Raw genomic sequence first — 24,415 nt, forward strand, 5'->3', positions numbered from 1 at the left:
TTTGAGGGCAGGCACAGGGACGGGTTTCAGGAAGGGAGGAAGGAAAGAACTAGGGAGGGAAGGAATGGGCCCCGGGAACCAGCCGCCTCGGGAGCCGTGGCTGTGCCGAGCTGGGCCAGCAGGGGGCGCGCAGTGCACGGCGTGAGAAGCCGGGCCTGACCGCCCAGGCCAGGCGGAGCCGGAACGTCGCTGGTGGCCTGCTTCAGCTCCTGAGACAAATCAGGCGCTGCCCCTGTCTTTGGCGAGCCCACAGGGAGGCAGGTAAGAGCACAGCACTTACTGATGAAAAGCAGGAGGAGACAGTCCCACAAGGAAGGGACAGGCTAGATGCTGTGGGGCTCAGCCAATCGGCACTAGATCCAGGCAGGCTTCCTGGAGGAGCTAACTCCGGATTTGGGGTCCAGCTATAATGAGGTGTCAGGGAGCAGTGCATGGTCCAGCTGGGGACAGTGGGACAGGAGGCTGGCTTTCAATGTCTCTTGAGGACCCCTTCCTGGGAGTGGGGTGGGGAGGGGTTGTCCTGGGAGGTTCTGACCAAAGAGATTCCTGACCAGAGCGCCAGCCTCAGTGGGGCTTTCGCCTGTTCCCGAAGCCCCTGCTCAGGAGCTACACCAGACCCATCATACTCCACGAGCCTCCACGCACTCCTTCCTCGCCGGGTGTCCCTTAGTGGCCAGGTCATGGAGAACACAGAGGCCAGGGACACGGACCTCATCCACCGGCTCTCCGCACACCAGCTCTCTCCCTGCAGGCTTAAAGGGAGGAGACGTCCAGCGGGTCGAGGGTCCCCAGGCTTTCCCCCAGCCTCCTCCAGGAACCGTTCTCTGACATTCTCTGCCTCCACCTCTTGCACACGGAGGCTTGCTGTCCCCGTTTCCTCCAGCCTCCGAGCACACTCAGATCTCTTCCACGGGAAAAAATAAATAAACACAAACAGAACAGAACAGAAGGCCCCACTCTCACCACACATGTCCCAGGTACTGCGCTAGACGTGGGGTCAGACCCGTCACCAGAGAGACAAACTCCTGCCCTGCTGTACCCCTCACTCTTGCAGAATGTAATAAACAAAGAGGTCAAGTGTGCGGTTTGCGAGGTGGTGATAAGAGCTCGGGAGAAAAGTGGGAACGGAATTGGAGCTGTGTCTGCAGGGAAGGGGGGAGAGAGCTGCACTTACAGGTGGGGGGTCCAAGAGGGTGCAGCCCCTGCCACTGCTCCCAGGGCTCCCTCCACACCTCTGTCTCTCCCCTACAGCCGGCTCTGTCCTCAGTCCCCCAGTCCTGCTGTGTCTTCTCCAGAGTGGCCCAGGCCCCACCTGTGGCAGAACTGTGGGTGGGGGTCAGGGAACCAGCCTGCGGGAGTGCAGATTCCTCTGACTGACCCGGAATCGCCAAGGGCCGGGCCCAGGAATCTGCATTTCATAAGCGCCCCAGGAGATTCTGAGGCCGCCCAAAGTGTGGGAACCGCAGGTTTGCTCCCTGAAAATGTAGCAGTGTTTGGAGTGGTCCAGGCTGCTCAACGCCACCCCGTAGCCACCAGGCCGGCCCGTGCCTCTGCTCATGCTGTTCCCTCCTGGAGTGCCCTTCCTGGCCTCTAAGTGGAGGCATGTGAAGGGCTAGAGTGCCTGGGTTTCTTCACTGATAACTCTTACACATCTTTCAAGACCCGCCTCAGAGTCGCCCCCTCCAGGCAGTACTCCTACAACAGGCCTGGGAGGCAGATGGGACAAGACCCCGGGCTGGAATCCAGAACACAGTTCTAATCCCAGCTCTGCCACTAAACCCATGGTGTGACCCTGAGCGAGTCACTGCCCCTCTCCAAGCCTCAGTGTGCTCATTAGTAAAATGGTGACAATAATTCCAATCTGTCCAAGGAGATGTGAGGCCAAATGCTTTATGTTCTCACAGTGGACTCGCATGGAGGGAGGGGGGTGAATGGCTGGCGGGCAGCCCCAGGCCTCCGTACAAATACCCACTGTACCATCAGTTTGCACCCAAAAGACCCCAGGTGCCTGCACCCAATCTGCATCCAGTGCCCTGAGGTCTAGGGTACAAGGGAAGAATCCCCGGCAGCCCAGGGCCGCAGGCAGGTGGGGGTGGGGACCCGGAGGAATGTGCTATCGGCAGCTCCCAGCCACTGGCCCTCACCCCCAGGCCGCAATATTTCCATCCCCCCTGGCTGGGGCGTTAATGATGCAGGGAAGGCAGCCAGCTGAGACTGGGCAGCCAGAAGCCCTGCCATCCACGCTGCAGGAATCCCACCCTCACCAGGCCGTGCATCCCAGGGCTGAGGAAGCAGGCAGGGGAAGATCCCACAGGGAATGCGGGATGGGATGGTCTTCAGGCAGGGAAGGTCAAAGGTGGGAAGAGGTGGGGCAGGATGGACCCGTCCTGTTATTTTGATTGGGAAAACGGAGGCTCAGGCAGCTGGTCTGAGCATCATCCCTGTGAAGGTGAAGGAAGACGAGGAGAAGGAGACAGGCAGGGAGACAGAGAGGACAACGGGAGTCACTGGGGACATGAGACTGTTCCAGACTGTTCCACCCCATTCTAAAGGAGAAAGGTGGAGAGGGTCAAAGCTAACATCCAGAGTCCTCGAAGGAGCCCACACGGGCACAAGCCATCCTGATGTTCCAGCCTCTGCAGCCACCACCCCAGAGAGAAAAACCCCTGCTGTCCTTAAGTGACCCCTGCCCCCCGGCACCCTGTGCATCTCTGTGCCCTGCTGTCCTGCAGGGTGGCTTCCTTTGCTCCATCTCTGACGGCACTACCCGCCCCCTGGGGCTGAAGATGGCATGAGGGGATATGAGGGGACATGCGTGCAAGGACGAGAACAGCCCCGCCGGACACACAGAAGAACACTGGCTCTCGTCAGGACACCCCGTGTCCCCATGCAGCACAGCGGTGACACGGGGACGGTTGCCAAGTAGAGAAGCAACACCAGTCCCTGCGTGTATGTTTCCTTTTCATTCTTTGCTGGCATGTTCTTCGTCTTTCTTCGACTTCTCCCCAGGGTCACTTTCACAGAGATCATCCGGGTTTGTTTCGGGAAGACAGCAATGCCACTTGGTGTCCATCTGTGTTTATGGCCAATACAGGTGCTGCCTGTCAGCCCCCTGCACGCCCCACAGCTGCCCCCTCTTCCTGGGGCCGCGGGCCCAGACCCCAGCGCCGCCCTGCCCACCGCTCACCCTGTAATCTGCCCGGCCCTGGCTGAGAACCTGCTGGGCAGGCCCGCCCAGGGAGAAGGCCTGGGGGCCTAATCTCAGGGCGAGGTGCGACGTGTCCTGTGGGAGCCAGGGGACATGCCTAGGCCGGGAACACGGGGACACGGGGTCTGGCCTCAAAGCCCAGAGGGAGAGGTGGGGCCTTTGGGGGTGCTGGAAGGACTGGCTGGGAGTAGGGGAGGACAGGAGGCTAAGTCCAGCCCCTCACAGCCATACTGCGGACCTTGCTCGCTTTTCTTCTCCGTATAGAGCCTCAGGTTTTCATGTTTCCCTAGGACCATGATGTCTGCCCTGCCTCCCTCATAAGGTTGGAAGAACACACTGTTGGGACCTTTATAGGTCAAGTTCAGGGCCCTCACTCCGTGCTGGAATCTGTTTTCCAGCATGCCCACAGGTAGTCATTGGCTTCCCTCAAATTCTCTGATCAGATGGGAGTGAGTGACCTACTTCCTGGAAGCCCAATATTTTATTTTTTTAAATAGAACTAGCATCATTGTTTACTTTCTGAATGTAAAAATGTTACTTCCTGATCATTATTTACATGTTCAGAATAAAAATTTCATAAAGAAGAATCCCATCACCCAGAGATAATCTTTTTAATTTTTTTTTATTCATGGCTACACATAGATATATATGGGATCGTATTCTATATCTGTTGGGAGTGAGTGCAACTGTAAATACAGTGGCTTGAACAAATCGGGTTAAATTAGCTCACATAGCTGGAAGACGAGTGATGGCTGACTTTGGTTCACCGGTTCATATGTCCAAGATCTCTGAGTCTCTTGGTATTTGCCTCAAGGTGATAAGAGAGCTGCAGCAGCACCAGCCACTGCATCTGTACTCAAGACCAGCAAAGCTGGTTACTCTGCATTTTTATCAGGAAAGCAAAAACTTGTTCAGAAGGGACCCCAACTAATTTCCTTTCAGGTCTCTTCAGCCAGACTTGCAGTAGAAAATAGGATTGTCATGACTGGCTTTGGATCAATCATAATTCATTGCCTGGGAATGGGCATGAGATTCTTCCAAACAAAATCAAGGAGGGAGAGGAATTGACAGTGTTTGCTGCATTCTACTTTATAATTTCTCTTTTTATTAATTTTATATCATGAACATCTTTCCACATCAATAAACATAGACTCAGGGGCATGGGAGGAAAGGGAAGATTTTAAAAAAGAAGAAAAGAAAGGAGAGTGGCTCCGGGGCCTTGGGGAGTTCGTGTTTGATGGGTGCAGAGTTTCAGCTGGGGATGATGAAGGTGGAGATGGGCGGTGGGGGTGGCCTCACAACAGGGTGAATGAGCTTTATGGCACTGACCCGACACTCGAAAGGTGGTAAGCTAGCAAGTTTGATGTTGTGTGTATTTTACCGCAATAAAAAAAGACAGACTCCGTCATTGATTTACCGGCTATTTATTGAGGGCTTGTTGTGTTGCAAGAACTGAGGCACTGGGGACGCAGGAAGAAACGTAACAGACATGGTCCTTGCCTTCAGTGAGCTTAGGGTCTAATGAGGAACGCAGAAAGTCCCCAGAAAGATTCGCAAGTAAGCATGAAAGGACAGGATCGCATATACTTCCAGGCAGAGTGTGTGGCGCTGTGAGGGCAGATGAAAGGAGATTTAATTCCATCAGAAGGGTCACCATGTCCATACCCGAGACCGTTCCCGTGTGTCGCTGTTGCTAATTATTTTCGCAGTGTCCTATTGCTGGATGTTGAGATTCTTTCCACATTAGAACCGTCATAAACAAGGCCGCAGTAAACCCCCTTCTGCAAGCCATCTTGGCACACTTGATTCGTTCCTTAGCATATGATCCTGCACGTGGACTTGCAGAGTCAGGGGCAGCCCCATGCACAGATATGTGCCCCCCCACCAAAGCTGTGTCCTTTCCATTCCCACCAGCGGCATAAGAAATAGCCCTGTCCCTCCGCATTCTGCCAACAGCACCTGTTGTCATCATCTTTATGAAATGTGGCCAATGTTATGAGCAAAATATGGGTTCTGGTTGTTTTAATTTGCATTCCTTGGATCATTCCTGAGATTGACCATGTTTTTTCATTTGTTTCTTTTATGGGGTCACAGATCTTTCCTGCGGGTGAACTCTTTTTCTTTTCCTGTGTGATTTTTAGCTCTCTCTGTTAAGAATTGTAAGCTCTGTCTGTCAGATGTGACTGCCCACTCTTTGGGCGGCTCCAAGTGTTGTAAGTCCTCCTTCTATGGACACTACAGTGTGTCCCGTCAGTCCCACTGGCCGGAGCTTTCCCATGTGCTCCAGGACAGGATCCACAGCCCACCTGGTCGGTCCCACCTATACCCATCCCTGCCCTCCGCAGTCTTCCACACCTATCCTAAGTTCCACTCACACCTTCCCCTGGGTCAACCCTGGAACATGGTGGGGGGGCTCGGGGGTCCCAGCCCTTGCTCAAGCTGGTCTCCCTCCTCTTTCTTCCCTAGTGAACACTTTAGGACATAGCTCGGTTCGAGTCACCTCTCTGAGAAGCTCTTGCTGACTCCCTAGAAGGGCCAGACCCCCACTGTGCTTCCCTCTGCCCAGCAGTGACCACACCAACTTGTCACTGTTCATTTTGCAATAATTCCACCGGAGTGGGGCCCCCCAGACAGGCATGGGTCAGATGCATCTCTCTATCCTCAGTGCCTGGAACGCAGTGTGACATCGACAGGTGCTTGATGAACGTCTGCAGCCAGAATAAATGAAGGAGTGAAGGAAGAATGAAGTCTCCCCCTACCATTCTCTGCCCCCAGGCTGGATGATCAGTCATCCCAAGCCTGCTGTCGCCCACCTACCCACCACCCCAGGTCTGCGCTTGTTAGGTTCGATGTGGAGAATGGGCAGGTGGTTTGGGAATGTTCACCCTGTGAAAAATCACCTGGGGGACCTCTATCTGACCCAAGTGCTTTCTGCTTCTCTCTGGCCCTCCCTTGCCCTCCCCCTAAGTGATCTCTGAACTGGGCACTGCCTGGCCAGGGTTCTGGTATCTTGCACGGAAGACCCAGCCTCTACCACGGCAGGGTGTTCTGCACGGCGGGGCTTGCAGTCAGCATTGAGGAATCTGGGACACTGGCTCCACCAAGCTTCAGTCCTGACCGGACGTTCACCCAGTACTACCACCACAGGTGGAAAAAAAACACCTTTCACAGGCCAGGTTGGAAACTGAATTCCTGCCACAGGCCACAGGCCAGCCTTCTTGCCATCAGTATATTCCCTTCCTTTCTCTTTTGCATCTCTTAACCAGAATATGCTCTAAAATTTCTTTCTTCATGTCACTCCTCTGCTCAAGAACCATCCATGGATCCCACTTGCCCATCAGAATTCAAGGAACTCCATGACCAAGCTCCAGCCTCCCTCTCTGACTTCACCCATCACCCTTTCAGCAGGCTAGTCTCCCCTATGTTCTAGAAACCTCTTCCTCCTTTTCTCCTGTGGGGCTTTGCCTATACCAATGCCCTCTGCCTGAGATACCCTTGTCCCTTCATTCTCTTCTTTAAGTCCTGGCTTGCAACCCCCACCTTCTCTGGGTCACCTTCCAACTATTCCAGTGCTTAATAACCCATTTAAAAACAAAAGACTAAGTCCTTGTGTACTTTAGACTCATCTGGCTTGTTTATTCAAAATTCAGACCATCCCAGATCTCTCTGGAGGTGGTTCAAGGACACTGGACTTTGAAAACTTCCCAGGGACGTCTGATGCTGCAAGCCCAGGCTGGTCCATTGACCTACACTGGGGGAGTGCTGGTGATCCAGTGCTTGGCTAGCAACCCCAAGTCCACACCAGCTGCTGATGCCCACGGCTCATACACATTCCCCTCATCTCTGCAAGCAGTGACCATAATGATAACCACCATTTACTGAAGGCTCACCAGGCACTAGACACATGCTGAGCACTCGGCATGCACCATCTCACCTAATCTTCACAATGTGCTGTTAGGTAGTTATTATTAACCTCATTTTACTGATAAGGAAACTGAGGACCAGAAAGGGTAAGTCTCTTGGCCAAAGTCACAGAACTTGGCAGAGGGAGACCTAGTCTCAAATTCAGGCTGATTACACCCAAGCCAGCGCTCCTCATCCCCGGGCCAGCGAGCCTTCAGAGTGGGCCCCTGGTTCAGTTCAGTTTGGGTAAATTCCATTCTGTTGCAACAACTCTCCTGCCCCTTGCTTTTGCTAAGTCATGGGGATAGAAATATAGCTAGGAAGAGGCCCCTGTCCTCGAAGGACCTCCCAGTCCAGGGGGGGAAACTGGCACACACTTAAGCTAGTCACATAAGGGGTGCTGGGACCAGAGCGGGGCGCCCCATTTGGGAAGGACGCCAAGGAGAGGGTGGGGTGGAGATGGGTTCTGTCCTGGAAGGAGACAGAGGGCCAGTTCAGGCCTCGGGAGTAGGTGGAATTTGAGCCAGTTCTTGAGGGATGATAGAGAAGGGGCGGAGGGCATCAGGCAGAGGCGAGAGCCTACGCACGCCCAGACAGCATGATGTGAAGGGTCAGGTTTCCAGTGGCTGTTGCCCTGGGGAGTGGTGAACAAGTCGGCCGTTAAGGGCAGGTGGGGCAGGTCACGAAGGGCCTCCAATACCAGGCGGAAGATTCTGCCCTTATGCCATGGGCAATAGGGAGTCATGGACGGTGTGGGAGCAGGGCCATGTCTGCCCTCAGCTCTAGCGCAGGGAAAGGCACAGGTAGGTAGGTGCTCAATGGAACCTTGCTGCCTCATGTATTGCTGTGTGTCTTTCTCCCATCCTCAGTAGGTTGGAATGACCTGGAGCTACTGGATAATTCCTGCCAGGAATGGAAGGCTTTCATAGCTATACTTCCTCTCCTCCATTTAGCCCTTCTCTGGGAGGACGGACACATTCCTCAACTTCTCTGAGCCCGTTTCCTCATCTGTTAAATGGGGACGACACACCAACCTTGCAGGTTTTGAGACTGAAATGAGATCAGGCGAGCAGAGCCTAACAGGTATGGTACATGCGTGGCAAAGAGCACAGGATCACGAAGGGCATAGGCTCAGGGTCTTCCGTGTGAATCCTACCTCTGCCCCAGGGGATGCCAGTCTCTCAGGGCTGGAGGGAGAATTCAGTTCAGAGAGCTAATATACATACAGCACCTGACACTTGGGGATGCTCAGTAGCATTGTTTGCTGCCTGGTCTGGCCGACACAAGCCATCCTGTTCCTCCTCCTCGCTCCGGGAACACCTCCACTCTCGCTCAACGCGCTGCTCCTTCCTCCCGCTCCTGCTCCTGCAGGAGGTACCTTGCAGTAGGAGGCTTAGCTCCCTGCCGCTCGCCACCAGCTTACTTGCCCCTCACCACCTGGCACACCATAGATGTCTGTGTCCTTTGCAAAGAGCTTTCACATGCATCATCTTACTGGGAATCTGCTCACCTACTGCCACTTTGTAAGCAGGACAGAGTTGATCCGCTTTGTGCAGAGAAGGAAGCGGAGACCCAGAGAGGAAAGGACGGACATGTTGACGCTGTTTGAGCACCTGCTAAGTACCAGGAGCGTAATATTCATTAATTCTCCTCCCAAACATCCTCCCCATTGCACAAATGTGGACACTGAGGCTCGGAGAGGGGCAGTGACTTGTCCAAAGTCACACAGCAAGGAACTGACAGAGGCTGAGTGCAAGCCCAGGTCTTTCTGACTCCAGAGTCCAGGATTTGGAACAAACACGTACAGCATGGGGTTAACAGATCTGTCCCCAGGGCTGCCGTGAGGACAAGTTGGGGTATTAGGCATGAGGGCAACTGAAACAGCGCTTAAGAACTGGGAATAGAAGTGAAATCATGTCCGCCTCCCCCTAATCACATGGCGAACAGGGACAGAAGCCCGGGGAGGCTGCAACGTGCCCAAGGTCAGGGCAAGCCCAAGCTCACTGCCCCCGGGGACCACTGTCTTTCTTAGTTAAGTGCAGGGACTATGCCTCCGGGGCCTTTTCCTCCCCAGAGAGTGGAAACTTCCAAAGTCCCCCTGACCTGACCGGAGGGTGAAAAAAGCAGGAATTTCTGCCATGGTACACGGATCTGGAGCCTGGGGCTGAGGGCTGACATCCCAGGCTTGCCGTGGCCTCAGGCCCGTTCAGCGCCACCCCCAGCCCTGGACCTGCAGGAAGACCTGGCCCTCCTCCCAGCTCATCAGCCAATGAGAGGGGCCATGCCAGAGACCCGTGCTCTTAGAGGAGACTGAGAGTTGTCAAGGCCAAGGGAACAGAGCACGGTGGGGGGATTTCAGGTGTAACAAACCGGCGAGGCAGATCGTGGAGTTTGGGGAGGTCAGAGCGGAAAGGAATGAGAGCCCCTCTGCCCCCTTGCTCTTCAAACTTTTAAAAAGCGGCAGACCCTTCCTTTCAAACGAACCCCGCGGCATGATCTCCTCCCCACCCCCACGTCCCCCACAGTCACTAGCAAGCCCTGGGCACCCCCCCACCCCAAGCTGCAAGCCCTGAGGAAGAACAGCAGCTCGGCAGCCAGGGGCCAGCCCAGCCCTCGCAGCTCGGCCTCGGTGTCCTGTTGACCACGAACAATTCCACGCAACATCAGCATCAGGCAAGGCCACACTGTGACCACGTTGGCAAATCACGACCCCCCAGGAGCCACAGCTGAGTGCAGGCGAGCATGAACACCGTGCGAGCCCGCGCGATGCCCACGCCGCCTTCTCCTGGCTGGGCTGTGCTTGCTGCCCCTTTGCCAACGACAGCTTCAGCTTGGGCCCAGCCTTCCCTCCTTCTGGATCACATTGACTAATCACTTCAGCTTGGGCCCGGCTTCCCGACAGTATCCCGCATGGAGCAGAGCCCCGCTTCCCCAGACCCTCCCTCACATCCCCTAACTCTCAGGAAGCCCTTTCTCACGCCCTCTGAGACACAGTTCCCATGGGGTCCATCCCCCTCGCTGCCATGAGTAATAAACCCAACTATTAACTAGGGGTGAGCTCCCGGTGGCCCTCTCCTGCAGGGCATTGGCAGACGGGTTCTGTCAAATACCCCCACCGCCTAACTCTGCCGAAGTCGAAGGCAGGGGGTCATCACCCCCCTTTTGCCCCAGAGGCAACCAGACTTGCCCAAGTTCACAGCGTAGGGTGAATATATCATTTATCATCCAAGTGGGATGACTTTGATAGTGAAAGGGTGCACTAATGGTCAGTGAGCAAGGACAGAGGGCATAAACCAGGACTGTCCAGGGCAGACCAGGCGTACGGGCTCCCCATCATGCTGCAGGATGTGGGGGGAGCCAGGACTGGCAAAGCCTGAATCTTGCCATCTCTCTCTGCTGCCCCGAGCGCCCCCACCCCTGCCCCGTGCCACTCCCTAGGACAGGGTGAGTCTCTCTGCTGGCGGGCTGGCAGCCCGGGGCTCTGGGTTCTCTGGTGAGGTCTGGGGAATGCGCTGCAGTTGTGATTCAGGGGTGCGGGGCCACCCTGAGCTTCTGTACCACACAGCTGTCCCGCGGGGTCATGCCCCGTGCTTGGCATTCGCTTTCCGGAGAGTGCCCACAGTGCCTGCCAGGCACGATGCCCTATTTAGCCTGCCCAGGGGGGGAACGGGTGGTTTCACATAAAAGAATTTGCAGGTGAAAGTGACCCCTTTAAACACTGAAAACTTTATTTTAGCTGTTTGCCCAGACGGCCCTTCTGATGCAGGTCACCTGCTCCCCGGCCTTAGCAAGCAGGGTGCAGGAACACGGGGCGCCTTGCCGTGCCTGCTGTCTCGGGGCCATTAGCGGGGCCACGTTACAGCAGAGGGCATGCGCCCGGGGGCACCCCTCACTATAGAGGCTTTCCTACTGGGAGGAAGTAATGACCCAGAATAAAAGAGGAGTGTGTTTCCAGGGGTGTGCACTTCATTTTTTTTTTAATTATTCTTTTAAGATTTTACTTGTTTATTTTATTGGTGGGGGGGAGGGCAGAGCGAGTCTTGAGCAGACTCTGCGCTGAGTGTGGAGCCTGATGCGGGGCTTGGTCTCACGACCCTGAGGCCAGGGCCTGAGCCGGAACCGAGCACCGGAGGCTTAACCAACGGTGCCACCCAGGCAGCCCAGGGGCGTGCACTTCTGACTCAGCACAGGGGGCAGGCCCTGCCCTCGGCTGAGATCCCCACCCCACAGCCAGAGGCCTGGCCTCGATGAAGGCCTCCTCCTCCCAGTGGGCCCGGGTGCAAGTGCCGTGTGCGCGGACCCGGTGGGAGGTCTGCTGCCGCCCCTTTCTCCGAAGCCCCTGCCGTCTATGCTGGGATGTGCGGGCGCTTTGCGCAGATCAGCCTGATGCAAGCATGACACCGTGGAGCTGCAGCGCGGTGCTATCTTCAGGGCCTGCTCAGGCAGCCTGAGCCATCTGTCCCTGCATTCGATGGGCCAGGTGGTTGTGTGGTTGTCACTCGGCCGTCTCTGGACTCTACTGTCCATTTCTAACTGCTCTGCTCCCTAACTTACAAGGCACCAAGCTCAGTAGATGGTAAGCTCTTGGAGGGCAAGAACCTTATCAGTTCATGTCTCTCTCCCCCTAAAAGTCCCGGCTTAGTGTGCAGCACACAGTAGATGCTCAGTAAACACCACCCGAATCAAACTGAATCAAGCCAGGAGGCTTCATTTCAGCCCCCATCCTCAGCCAATGCAGATGTGTTCTGCAGGAAAAGGGGCCTCTCTGTGGGCTTTCTGCCTGCCTTTGTGACTCCGATGCATGCCCTTCGGAGGTTTGACTGCCTGAGGGTAAAGGGCCTGGGAGTCTAAGAGTTAGGGGTGGGGGCGTCATCTGCAAAAGGCTCTGGTCAGTTTTGTCAGCCTTCGATGACCACTGATCTGAGCAAGGAGGTACCGAGGTGAGCAGAGCAGAGGTCTAGCCTTGAGCAGGTGGTCACACGCCAGCAATCAATGTACAAGGCCCGAAGGTGGCATAGAGGAGCCAGAAGGAACTCGTGGTGACATCAGGCAAAGCTTTCAGAGGAGGGGCATCTGTGCCGGGGTTTGAAGGATGAGCGTGAATTTGCCAGACAGACAAAGAAGCAAAGGGCATGCTGCTGGAGGGGACAGCCTGGGACGGGCTTAGGGGAGCGGGAGAGCAGAGGTTGTGGCACGGGGCTGACCAGGGAGAAAGTCGGGAGGGCCACAGAGGTGAGGCATGGAAGGTTTTGGATCTGGGGTGATGGGAGCCACAGGAGGGATGTGGGCAGGATGGACGTGATTAGCTCTGAGTGAAGACGGATCCCACCATCCACCTGGGTGTGGGGCGGGGAGGGGACATCGGGGGGTGGCGACAAGACTCCATAGGAACGGGAACCCTGAGAGACCTTCACAGAGGATCAGGGCCTTGAGGGTAGCACCAAGGAGGGTCTTGTTCAGAGGCCTGCTTTGTGGGGAGGCGGAAAAGGCTCTTGAGGGCCCCAGCAGCTGCAATTCTTCTCAGTGAATCATATTTTACCTTCAACGCTTCCCCAAAGAAAGTGAACAGTGGAAGAGCCCGGACAGCAAGCACCCCATCCCCATGCACCACTTTGAGCACTTCAAGTGCTCTCAGGCCCACTGTCTCGCATGAACCTCCACATAACCCCATTTCGCAGACAGGAACACTGAGGCCCTGTGAGGTCACATGGGGGTTAGCAGTGGTGCGGGGCTAGAACGCAGGGAGCAGATGCATCTCAGGCCTGGGCATCGGGCTCAAAGCCCAGTTCCTCGTCCGGGAGGGGGTCCCCAGGGCTGTCCGGCAGCCCATAGTACAAGTCTTCCTCTTCCCGCTCTGACTGCTCTGAACCTGGGTCTGAAGCCTTCTCTTCCTCCTCTTTCGTCCCCCGGGACGGCTGCCAGCAGCTGGACAGGGCAGTGTCCCGCCGCTGGCCCCCTGGAGACGCACCCTCTGCCGTTGGGGCGTCGATCAGGGCAAAGTCATGGAAGCGGTCCAGCCGGCACTTGCAGGCCGGGAGCTCCCGAGGTGGGCAGTGAGGCTCCTCCCCCTCCGGTGGAGAGGGGTTGGGGCTGCTGCCCTCATCGGAGGCCACGTCCAGGTCATCTTGGAAGGAAGCCAAGGGTGCAGGTCCCTGGGGACAGGCCTGGAGGCTGCAGGAACAAAGGCCCAGAGAGCCAGAGTTGCTCTGAGTCAGACTGCCCAGGTCCAAATTCCAGCCACCAGCTGCAAAGCCCAGGGGAGGTGAGTTCACCTGTCTGGGCCTCAGTTTCCACCCTTACAAAGTGGGGGAACATAATCATACTCACTCCTATGGTTGTCTCCAAGGATTACAGCACATAGCATGTACCAAGCCCTTTGCACAATGCCTCGCACACAGTAGGTGCTCAAGCAATGGGCATTATGTTATGATCCAAACCAGGTTCTTCCCCTGCCTCTCTGGCCACTCAGGGGTCTCCTGTGGGCCCTCAGCCCCCACCACACAAGGTGTCACCTTCTGTTCCCTCGTCCGCCTCCCCCATCGGACTGGTAGCTCCTGCAGGGTGGGGGCCATTGAGGTCTGGCAGGGAGTAGGTGCCCAGCAATGTTGGTGGGATGAGTGAATAAATGGATGAATGAGAAACCTAGTTCATAACCAGCCAGGGACAGGGTGGGTGCGAGTGACCTGCCTGACGTCACAGAGCACATCAGCGACAGAGTCCAGATTTGAACTCACTGTCCCAGTTCTCACAACAACCCTCTGAGGCAAGAGTCATTGTTCCCACATGGGGAAACTGAGGCTCAGGAGGATAAGAAACTTGCCAAGGCTACACAGCAGAGGAGCTGGGATTCGAACTCAGGCCTGACCGACTAAGCCAGACTCATGCGTCTGCTCTACCCGCTGCCTCTCAGGGCGTCCCCACCCCCGTGCCCTCACTACTCCCAAATGTCCCCAACTGGCCCTGAGTGGCCCACAGCCCCGCCTGCTTCATGCAGGAACTGGACAGCACCCCCACCCCTGCACTCTGAGCACTCACCCAGGCCTGCTTGGAATCAGGTTGCTTTCTCCCTCGTCCTCATCTGAGGCCCTGTGGATGACCACCGCAGCCTCCATCCAGCCCTGAGCATCATGGGGGCCACCTTCTCCTCCATCACTGGCTCCCAGCTGCGGCTGTCCCAGCTGGGGGGCCAGCAGCGGGCGAGGGTCCTCACGGTAGCCCATGACCTTCATCTGGATGTTGCTGAAGTCGGGCAGGCTCTGGTCATAGGCGGCTTCCTCCCACAGCCTGACGTATGGGGGCTGCGGGCTGGGCAGGGCACGGCAGAGAGCAGAGAAAAACAGGCAGGTGAGACCACCCAGCAGACATCGCAGGAGGAGACATCGGTGTTGTCCCCCCACCCCCCGCCCTCCACCCTCCTGCTCTGGACATCTGGTCTCCCCTGACCTCAAGACTTTGGGGGATGTAACTGTACCCAGTTCGTGGATGGGGTAACTGAGGCCCAACAAAGAGTGGCAGAGCTTAGACTCTCAGACCAGTCACTGCTCCTCTCACTGCACGTCTCCAAAGTTAACCCCAGGAGTCCACTTGTGAAATGCAGGCCAGTTCGCATTGCCTGAGAGCGTGCTGTGTTACAGACAGTGAGCTGAAAGCCCACGCCTACCATCGCATTCATTCTGCACCGTGAAGCAGAGTGGTCGTGCCCGGGGTTCGGATGAGGACACAGCAGCAACATCCCAGTTATTGAGTGTTCCTTGCCTGCCAGGCTGCGTCAGGCGCCACATCGAATCCGCACCGTAACTGGGAGACGGGCTGGCTTGCCCTGAGTGCCTCAAACACCAGGTGGCAGTGCTGGGGCTCCAGCCGTCCCCTTCTCTATGCTCTCTATAGCCTCTCCGGGAAGTGAGGGGCAGGGACTAGACCCCTTGCCCAAGATCACACAGAAGGAGCCTGGAGCTCAGCTGCAGTCCTATGCCCACCCAGAGGCTAGCCACCTCATTCCCCCGGGGACATGTGGTCACTCTGTGTGCCAGGAACAGAAAATATCATCACTGCCTCCTTCCCCAAGCAAAGTAGAGAATTCCAGAGCCCTGGCCACAGACCCTGGACCTGCAGCCCGGCCTTCTGAGCAGTCACAGCCTCCAGGGGTGGCGAGGGCAGCTGGTCCCACTCCCATCCAGGGCTGGAGTGCTCGCTCCTGTGTCCTGATGAGCCAGGCCTGGTCCCTCCAGGGAGGCAGGTCTGGTCTGGTCCGTCACTGACTCCCTGTGAGGTTTGAGGCCCGTGATTATACTTCTTTTTTTGTTGGTTTGCTTGTTTGTTTTAGAGAGGGAGAAAGAGAGAGATGGGGAGGGGCAGAGGGAGAGGGAGAGAGAGAGAGAGAGAATCCCAAGCAGGCTCCAAGCCCAGCGCGGAGCTGGATGTGGGGCTAGATCTCACGACCCTGAGATCGTGACCTGAGCCAAAATCAAGAGTCAGACGCTTAACTGACTGAGCCGCCCAGGTGCCCTGAGATTGTACTTCTTGAGCCTCAGTTTCCTCCTCGGTGTAAAGGGCCTGACACCCCCATTTCACGGGGCTCCTATGAGGACTGAAGGAAGTAATGAGGCAAACTGCCTGCTTGGATCTCAGGTTGATAGGAAGCACGTCTTACTAACGGTGACGCTGTTCTTAGTGCTTTGCTTATATTAACTCCCTCAGCCCCCCGAAGCCCTAGGAGAAAGGTGTGATCAGTGCCCCTATTTCATAGGTGGGGCAAAGAGAGGTGAGTTGCGTTCCCCGAATCCCACAGCCTGTAAGTGGAGAGCCGCAGGGCTGTGCTTGGCCATCGACATGCCCCCCTGTTTGCCAGAGGAGCCGTCACAGCTGTTTGGGATCTGGGGCCACACCTGGTTTTGATTTTGGTCGGCCACGAACTCGCTCTAAGACAGGACAAAGTCCCTGAGCCTCAGTTCCCTCATCTTTAAAATGGGGATAATAATGCCTACCTCGTAGAATTGAGAGTTCAAAACAATCCTGATTTCCAATAGCATGCTCTCAGTAAGTGAGGAGGCAAGGCAGAGAGCTGGAGCCAGCGGAGGAGACCCCCCCCACCCATCCCACCCGACTCCATCACCCTCTGCTGGAAGAGGAGACTGGCCTGAGGGACTCCCCCTGCTCCACCCCCGCCCTGGAGAGCCTGGCCCTACCTCTTCATCTCGGCAGCAAGCCCATTCTCCAGCAGGCCCAGTGCCTTTGGGGCCAGGATGCCTTGGAAGTCAGAGTCAGCAGGTATGAAGGTGATCTGCAGGGCAAAGGAAAGAAGGCTTCTTTGTGTGGCTCCCACCCATCCTGCCCTGGAGGGCCTCCCTGTGTGACAGCAGAGGGGTCTGCTCAGGGCCCAGCGCCAGTGGGTGGATGCACCTCTGGGCTCTTGCTCCCACCTGGCTCTTCACTCACCCAAAAGACATTTATTGAGCACCAGCTGTGTGCCAGGCAGTCTCCCAGGCACCAGAGGGCAGCAATGAGCAAACAAAACAAACATCCCTGCCCCTGAGGAGGTGGTATCTTGTCATTTCCCAGGGTCCTGGTCCAGTGCCCAGAATGTGCCTGGCACGGAGTAGGGGCTTCATCCATATCTGGTGAGTGAGTGTCATGTATTTCTTGGCACAGAGGCTGTGGTGGGGGACAGGGAGGTAAACGGCTGAAATTGCACCCACCAGTCCCTGTACTGGAACTTTCAGGGATCGGGGGTTCTCTGCAAGTGCAGCACATGGGGCGGAGACCAGGTGGCAGAGGGGAGGCAGGTCATAAAGGAGGCCGTGGGATGAGACAGAAGGAGCCCTGCCCTTGGGGTCCGGGAGACTAGGGAAGATTCCTCCCTTGGGCAGGTCATCTCTCCTCTCGGAGCCTCTATGTGCCTCTCTGTAAAAAGGGCTAGCCTCAAAGAGATATTTGCGGCATTGTTCATAACAGCCAAAAAGTGGAAACAACCCAAGTGTCCAACAACAGCTGAATAGATAAACAAAATGTGGTACATACATGCAATGGACCATTATTTGGCCTTAGAAAGGAGGGCAGCTCTGACACATGCCACGACATGAATGAGCCTTGAAGAAATAAGCTAATAACAAAAAGACAAATTCTGTAGGAGTCCACTTACATGAGGTACCCACAATAGTCAAATTCATACAGAGAGTAGAACGGTGGTTGCCACAGACTGGAGGGAGGGAGGTGGGGAGTTATTCTTTAATGGGTATACAGTTTCAGCTTGGCAAGATGGAAAGACTTCTGGAGATCGGTTGCGCAACAGGGTGCATTTAATTAACACTACTGAACTGTAGGGGCACCGCGCTGGCTCCGCTGGTGGAGCATGTGACTCCTGATCTGGGAGTTGTGGGTTTGAGCCTCACATTAGGTGTAGAGGTTACTAAAAAATAAAAAATATATATATATTTAAAAAAACACTACTGAACTGTACACTTAAAAATGGTAAGACAGTAAATTTTATGTTATGGGTATTTTACCGCAATTTTTTTAAATGATGCCGGCGATACCTGTCTCCTGGGGTCGTTGTGAGGATCCCACGAGATACTGTATAAGGAAGCCCCCAGCACAATGCTGGGCACATAGTAGCTACTCAGTAAACCATAGTTCGATGTTACTGAAGATGAAGTTATCTGACCTGAGTCTTGCTCTCCTCAACTGAAAATTTGTTCAACAAATACTTGACAAGACCCCACTGTGTTATACCAGAGTCAAAAATAGCAGCCCCTTTTATCTCTTCCTACAGAGCATGATGAGTAAAAGACACTTGTCTGCACCAGAAAAGCTCCATCCTGCTGGGAGGAAGGGAATGATGGATGGAGGGGCTCTTAGAACTCCTATGAGGAGTAAGCTTCTCTGAAATGTCTAGAAATAAGGCAGGGATCTTGGTATCTTCCACACCCACCACGGATACCCTGCACTTGCCAGCTGGCTCTATACTTCTTAGAAGCTGCTCCTTCATCTGCCTCATTACCTCATGGCCCAGTGACCACCTTCTCCCCTTTCTCCTCCTCACCATCATCATCATTATCACTATGCCCACAACCACCACCACCACCATCACTGTTATCACCATGACTACAACCATCACCATCACCACCACCACCATCATCATCTCCATCAACATCATCATCCTATCATTACCATCACTATCACCATCATCAGCTCCATCAACATTACTACAACCGTCACCATCACTACCACCACCGCCACCATCATCTCCATCAACATTATCATCATATCATCATCATTATCACCATCATCACCATCACCACCACCATCATCACCACCACCATCATCATCTCCATCAACATTATCATCATATCGTCATCATTATCACCATCATCAACACCACCACCACCATCATCATCTCCATCAACATTATCATCACATCATCATTATCACCATCATCACCACCACCATCACCATTATCACCATTACTACGACCATCACCATCACCACTGCCACCATCATCATCTCCATCAATATCATCATCCTATCATTACCATCACTATCACCATCATCACCACCACTACCACTATCTTCACTTCCATCATCATCATCATATCATCACCATCATCACCATCACCATCACCATCATCTCCATCAACATCATTATGTCATCATCACCATCACCACCATCACCAGCATCACCATCACCACCATCACCACTATCATCATCACTATCACCATCATCATCACCAAATACATCATCAGCTTTATCACCACAGTGAAAAGCCTGAGGGAGAAGGAAAGGCTGGAGCATGTTAGAACACAAGTCCTTTTAAGAGAGGGGGACAGAGTTGAAACTGGTGGGGGGATACCAGACTATGAAGACCCCGAACATCAGACTAAGGAGTTCAGTCTTTATCCAGAAGCAGTGGGAGCCCTGGAGGAGTTCTCAGGAGGAGAGTACCCAGACAAATTTGTGTTTAGTCAGAGCTCCAAGCAGTCCCCAAAGGGAGGGAGCAGAGGGAGTGAGGGATACCCATGGAGAAGACAGATCCATCAACCATCAATCAGGGGCCTGGTACTGGATTCCAGTGGACTAGGCAGGAGAGGGGACTAGGGGAACTGTGGGTAGAAACAGAAGCCAGACGGGGAGAGGCCCTGTTTTCTCTGCCAACCCTTCCCTTCTCCCAGCAACCTTGCCCCATCTCAGCCAATGGACACAGCATCCCTGCCTGGCCCATCTTCTGGCTTTGCCCCAATTCCTCCTCCTCTCTCATGCCTGAGGTCCAGCTGATCACCACATCTGACCAAGTCTACTTCAGAAATTCAATGAGATAAGTTCAGCAGAAGCTCAGTCCTATATCTAGCCACAGCAGGGACTGAACATATGATGAATGAGCAATGTCTTCTTGGCTCCTGCAGCCTTGGGTTCAAATGCTGCCTCGGTCCAGGGGCCCATCATCTCTCACCTGGCCTCGTGAAAGAGCCTCCTCCTCTGGCCTGGCTGCCCCTGAACCTTCCTCTTCTCAGATGTCAGCCTGATAACTTTCCTGAACTGCAAAGCTAATCATGTCCCTCTCTTGTCTCATCAACTGAAGGGTAAGGTCCATATTCTTTAGCTCGGCACCCCAGGCCCTGTGGAGCTGAGCCCACTCTGTCTCCACCTTCCTTCCAGCCCCCACATGCAGCAGCTGTGTTGACCCACTCTCCTTGCTTTTACCTCCTTCTTTTGATCGTGCTGTTCCTTCTTCTTAGAAAGTCTTTCCCCATCTTCTCTGCTTGGCAAACTTCTACTTAGCCTACAAAGGCCAGCTCATCTTCTCCGCGAAGCCTACTCCCTCCCCATCAGGCAGAACATTGTGTCCCCGACAAGATTCCCAGCTCCTCAAAGACAGGGACAGCTCAATTCATGTTATTCTTATATCTTAATTGGCGATTCCATTCCCTTATAGTTATATTTCTTTCAATCCAGAAAATTCCCATTTGGTGGGCCTTGGGTGGGGGGAGGATGGGCACCAGCACCTGCTGAGGGCTCCAATGGGCCAGGCACTGAGACGATGTGGGAGACAAGGCCCCTTGCTCCAGCACACGTCACGGGTCCACAACATGCTTTCCTTCCTTGCTTGCGTCTCTGAGACACACCCCCCCACAGACCCACGCCAGTGCTCACGCCCCTGCACACGCATACGGAGACCTGCCCAGCGCCACAAACACCAGCCCTGAGGACAACGTGTGACACCGGCCCCCCACAGACGAGACCCCCCAGGTTCCCCACACTGGGCCGTGCAAGGCTCTGCCAAGGTCACCGAAGGGGGCAGAGGGAGGAGGGATTTAAAGCTGGGCCTGGGACACGAAAGCCCGTGCTGTTTCTCCCCTGCCCTGCTGCCTCCCCAGCACCTGAACACGTGAATCTATCAACAGTTACTCATTAATACCCAGTAGGATTCCCTCTCCCTCTCTCCCTCACCCGCCACTGCCACCGGGTCCCTCTGCATCCCCCCGCCCCCTCTAGAGCCACCTCCGGTAAAGGGGGAGAGGACAGGAAGGACACGGCCCTCCAAACCCCTGCTGTCCCCTTGCCGGGCCCCAGGATCCCGTCTCCTCACTGGGAGGATGACAACAGAGGTGGTAACATGGGTGGCTTGTGCCCCAGGGACCTCTTCTTGCCGTGACCTGTGCTCAGGGCATTGCACAGACAGAGGCTAGTTGACTGTAAACTGCTTGGGAAATGGCTACAAACCAGTCCAGACTGCCCCAGCACCGAACGCCCTGACAGCCCACGGCTGGCCCATGGAGGGGGCAGGGCTGGGGAGAGCCGGGCCCAGGCCCCCAGGAGCTTCCTCCCTCCTCTCCGGAACCCCTGAGCCCAGCCACCCAGGTGGGAGGTAGGAGGGGGCTGCAGGTCGTGGGCTGCCCAGGGTCTGGAGCCCTACATCCCTACACGTCAGGACCCATGGGGCAGGCCCTTCAATGCACCCCCTCTCCCACCCCTCTTCCTGACACACACTTTGTACAAATGAGGAAACAGGCTCAGAGAGGGAAGGCACTTGGACAAAGTCTTCTGGGCAGTTAGAGACAGAACCCAAGTTCTCTCCTTGTCTCCCTGGGTCTGTCTTACCAGCTGTGTGACCTTGGAAAAGTCGCTCATCCTCTCTGGGCCCTGAAGGATTACAACCCCTGACATGGTCCAGGCATTGTTGGGAGGACTGGTAACAGTGAGACTGGAAGCCCTTCTCCTAAATACAACACCCTACCGTTTATAAAACATATCTTCTCTGATCTTCATAGTAACTCTGGGAGGCTGGGAGAAATAGGAGCTTGGGGCCCATTTTACAGATGAAAGAAACCAAGGTTCAGAAAGACAAAGGTCACACAGAGTTTGAGACAGAGCTGGAGCTCAGGCTCCCAAACCAGTGCTCTTCTCATCACTAAGTCACTCAGAAGGCTAGGACTACATTAAACGGAAGAAGAGAGCGCTGCCCCACCCATGCGGGCTACGGCTGACCCTCCCCGGAACTCTCGGCAGCTCTGGGACACAGGGAAAGCCCTCCGAGGGAGAGGCTTGTATTTTAAGTCACATGCAGCTGAGCTGCGACCCCAACTCTGACACTTAGGAGCTGTGGGACCTCACCTTTCCGAGCCTGGTGTTTCTCCACTGTGAAATGAACTACAGACAGTACCAGAAAGTTCTGGGTGAGGATGAACTACATACTCCGTGAACGCAGGAGTGCCTGGCAGGCAGCAAACACTCCTTAGCTGTGGTTTCAAGCACATGACTGTGTGTCGGGGTTTTGCTGCGTCTCCCTCATGGTTCAGGGCTCCAGACCCAGGGGGCTTCTGATCAGTCCTTATGACGACGGAGAGATGGAAGGAGGGACGGAGGGAGGCCTGGAGGGATGGACGGAGGGACAGAGGGAGGGAGGGATGGGGGGAGGGAGGGAGGGAGGGAGGTCTGGAGGGATGGAGGGAGGGATGGATGGAGGGAGGGATGGAGGGAGAGAGGGAGGGAGGGAGGGAGGGATGCTCAGGAGGGCAAAGGGAAGAAAAGAGAGTAGAAGAGGGGAGGATGGAAAGACCAGTGAAAGATGGGGGATTATACCCAGAACAGGACCCTCCTGGGCCCGGGCCTGCAGCCCACCCGATGCCGCCACCACCTACCTTGGGGTAGCATTGGCACATGCTCCAGATGACGCCCCCGATCACCATGACGCAGCCCATGGCGTAGAAGGTGCCGTAGACCTGGGGCCGGTCGTGGCTCATGAGGAACGTGCCGAGGGCCAGCAGGAAGAGCCCCAGCACAATGAAGCCGATGCGGAAGGTCTTCTCGTCGGCCATGGCTGCCTGGCCGGGCCTGGGGGTGAGCGGGGCCGGCGAACCCGTGTGGACGCCTGCACACGCTCGCACAGAGAAGGATGAGGCTTGGGGATCGCTGCGGATTGGGGCTTCCAGCTGAAGGCAGGGCGGCTCCCTCCAGGGCCAGCGGCAGTCGGGGGCACCATTCACCAGGCTGGAGGAGCTACGCTTCGGTGGCCCTGTGCCACACCCCCCCACCTTCTCTCCCTCTCACCTTCCCTCTGGGCCCAGCCAGAGCGTGTGTGTGTGTGTGTGTGTGTGTGTGTGTGTGTGTGTGTGTGTGTGAATCTGAAGGAGGGAAAACATGAGGGAGGGAGAGGGGGAGGTTTCAGGGGCTGGGCCCCAGCCAAGGCTTTGACATCACCTCATTTGCCTGCGTGGGGCCGAGCTGGGTTGGACAGGTGGCCCCGTGCCGTCCGGCCAGGGGCGCAGGGTACAGTGCCACAGCCAAAAGACATTAGAATGCCGCTGGAAGTTTCCAGGACCCCATGGGCCAGCATCTGAGGATCCTGAAGCACTCTGGACCCTTCGAGGTCGTGGGCCCATCTGGGGTTGAGGAGTGATAGCTCCTATTTACCGGACGGTGGCTGCAGGCAGGACACGGTTGTCCACGTGGTACAGGTATTAACTCAATGAAGGGAACCCCGTGAGGCAACTACTACTATCTCCACTTTACAGAGGAGGATGGGGCGGGGGTCAAGTGCCCAAGGTCACACAGGTGGACATGGCAGAGCCCCTGGAAGTGGAACCCAGAGGCCGTGCGCCAGCCACCATGTGATACTGTCTCACTGTGGGTCAAGGTTCAAAGTGCGGGCCCCGGTGGCCAGGCCGTGGGTTCTGGCTCCTCTGCCGAGGGCAGCATACTCTTGATGAAATTCCCTCTCTGTGCCTCGGTTTTCCTCGCCTGTACAATGGGGATAATAACCACACCTCCCAGGACCAGAGCTGTCTCCAGGCCTGGCCTCCCTGTGTTCCTCTTTCCGTTCTCATACTCTGTGCTCCCCCAGACCTGCTCCCAATGAGCTGCCCCCTAGAAAGTCTGTGTGTGTTGATGCCCCTGTGGGGTGTGAATGACTGACAGGGAGTCCTCAGCCTCCTAACCTCAGAAGATGTCTTCACCCTAAGAATGGCATTCTAAGGTTGGAGTTTCAGTCCTGAGGACGGGCTGATGGGAAAAATCAGATTCCTTTACAGGATTATAGGAAAATGAAGGCCATGGGGATCTCTAAAGGAAGATGGTAACTTTATAGTTTTTACAGGGTTAAATTGTCACCGTGCGATCTGGCGTCCAGACTTAGTAGGTTTTGGGGGGTTTCTGTTTGTCGTCACTACTTTCTCCCTCCTCCCCAACACGAGCTGTGCTTGTCCACACCTATGTTCACGCCCTCTGCCTGGTGTTCCTGCCCACAGACACTTTCTCCAGCAGCGGTTTCTCCTTCACCAGCCGTCAGATCCAGCCGGGCTGTACTCTACAGTTTGCAGGGGAGGGGGCTGGGGTCCCCTGTAACAGCTCAGGAGACCCTCACAGTGAGAAGTTGCTAAGAGGTCAGGAAGGGCTGAGAGTCACCCGGTCACATCCAGGTTTGATTCCCCAGGTGAACTTGGGCTGGTGGCTCCACTCTGGGCCTGAGACTTGTCACCTGTGCCTTGAAAGTGGTATTAGGCCACCTCCTAGGTACTGTGCTGGGAAGTGACCTAATGGAGGAACAGGTGCCTTGTAATCTGATTATCAACATGGCTGGACCCTCCAGGGCAACACGATTATCATCGTCTTATGGAGGCTCAGGGAAGGGAAGCGAGAGGCGCCCCGCCCAGAAAAGGAGACCGAGGCCCAGAGGGGCCTCAGCCCCCGCTGTGGGGTCCTGGCGCGGCGGTGGGGAGTGAGTGGATGTGCGCGGTCCCCGTCCAGCGGGAGCCTCTCGCGCCCCCTGGTGGCCGTCGTAGCACGCGCTCTGCAGGGCACTCGCAGGCCCGTTC

General features: G+C 55.6%; 1 protein-coding gene across 1 annotated transcript; it reads right to left on the reverse strand.

Annotated features, from left to right (window-relative positions):
- Nucleotides 1–10,930: 10,930 nt before the first annotated feature.
- Nucleotides 10,931–22,420, reverse strand: BSND (barttin CLCNK type accessory subunit beta). The gene is made up of 4 exons (XM_036113984.2): nucleotides 22,244–22,420; nucleotides 16,297–16,391; nucleotides 14,147–14,416; nucleotides 10,931–13,282 (listed from the first exon to the last, which is right to left on the reverse strand). Exons 1-4 carry the CDS (start codon nucleotides 22,418–22,420, stop codon nucleotides 12,868–12,870), a joined length of 957 nt encoding a protein of 318 aa, XP_035969877.2. The 3' UTR covers nucleotides 10,931–12,867.
- Nucleotides 22,421–24,415: the final 1,995 nt, after the last annotated feature.

This window comes from Halichoerus grypus, chromosome 5 (assembly GCF_964656455.1).
Source record: "Halichoerus grypus chromosome 5, mHalGry1.hap1.1, whole genome shotgun sequence".
In the NCBI taxonomy this organism is placed as follows: Eukaryota; Metazoa; Chordata; class Mammalia; order Carnivora; family Phocidae; genus Halichoerus; species Halichoerus grypus.

Coding starts and splice junctions, on each gene's coding strand:
- BSND (XM_036113984.2), bottom strand. CDS start 22,420: ATGGCCGACGAGAAGACCTTCCGCATCGGCTTCATTGTGCTGGGGCTC. Junction 14,417..16,296: donor CTTGCTGCCGAGATGAAGAG/GTAGGGCCAGGC, acceptor TGCCCTGCCCAG/CCCGCAGCCCCCATACGTCA. Junction 13,283..14,146: donor CTGATTCCAAGCAGGCCTGG/GTGAGTGCTCAG, acceptor TTGTTCCTGCAG/CCTCCAGGCCTGTCCCCAGG.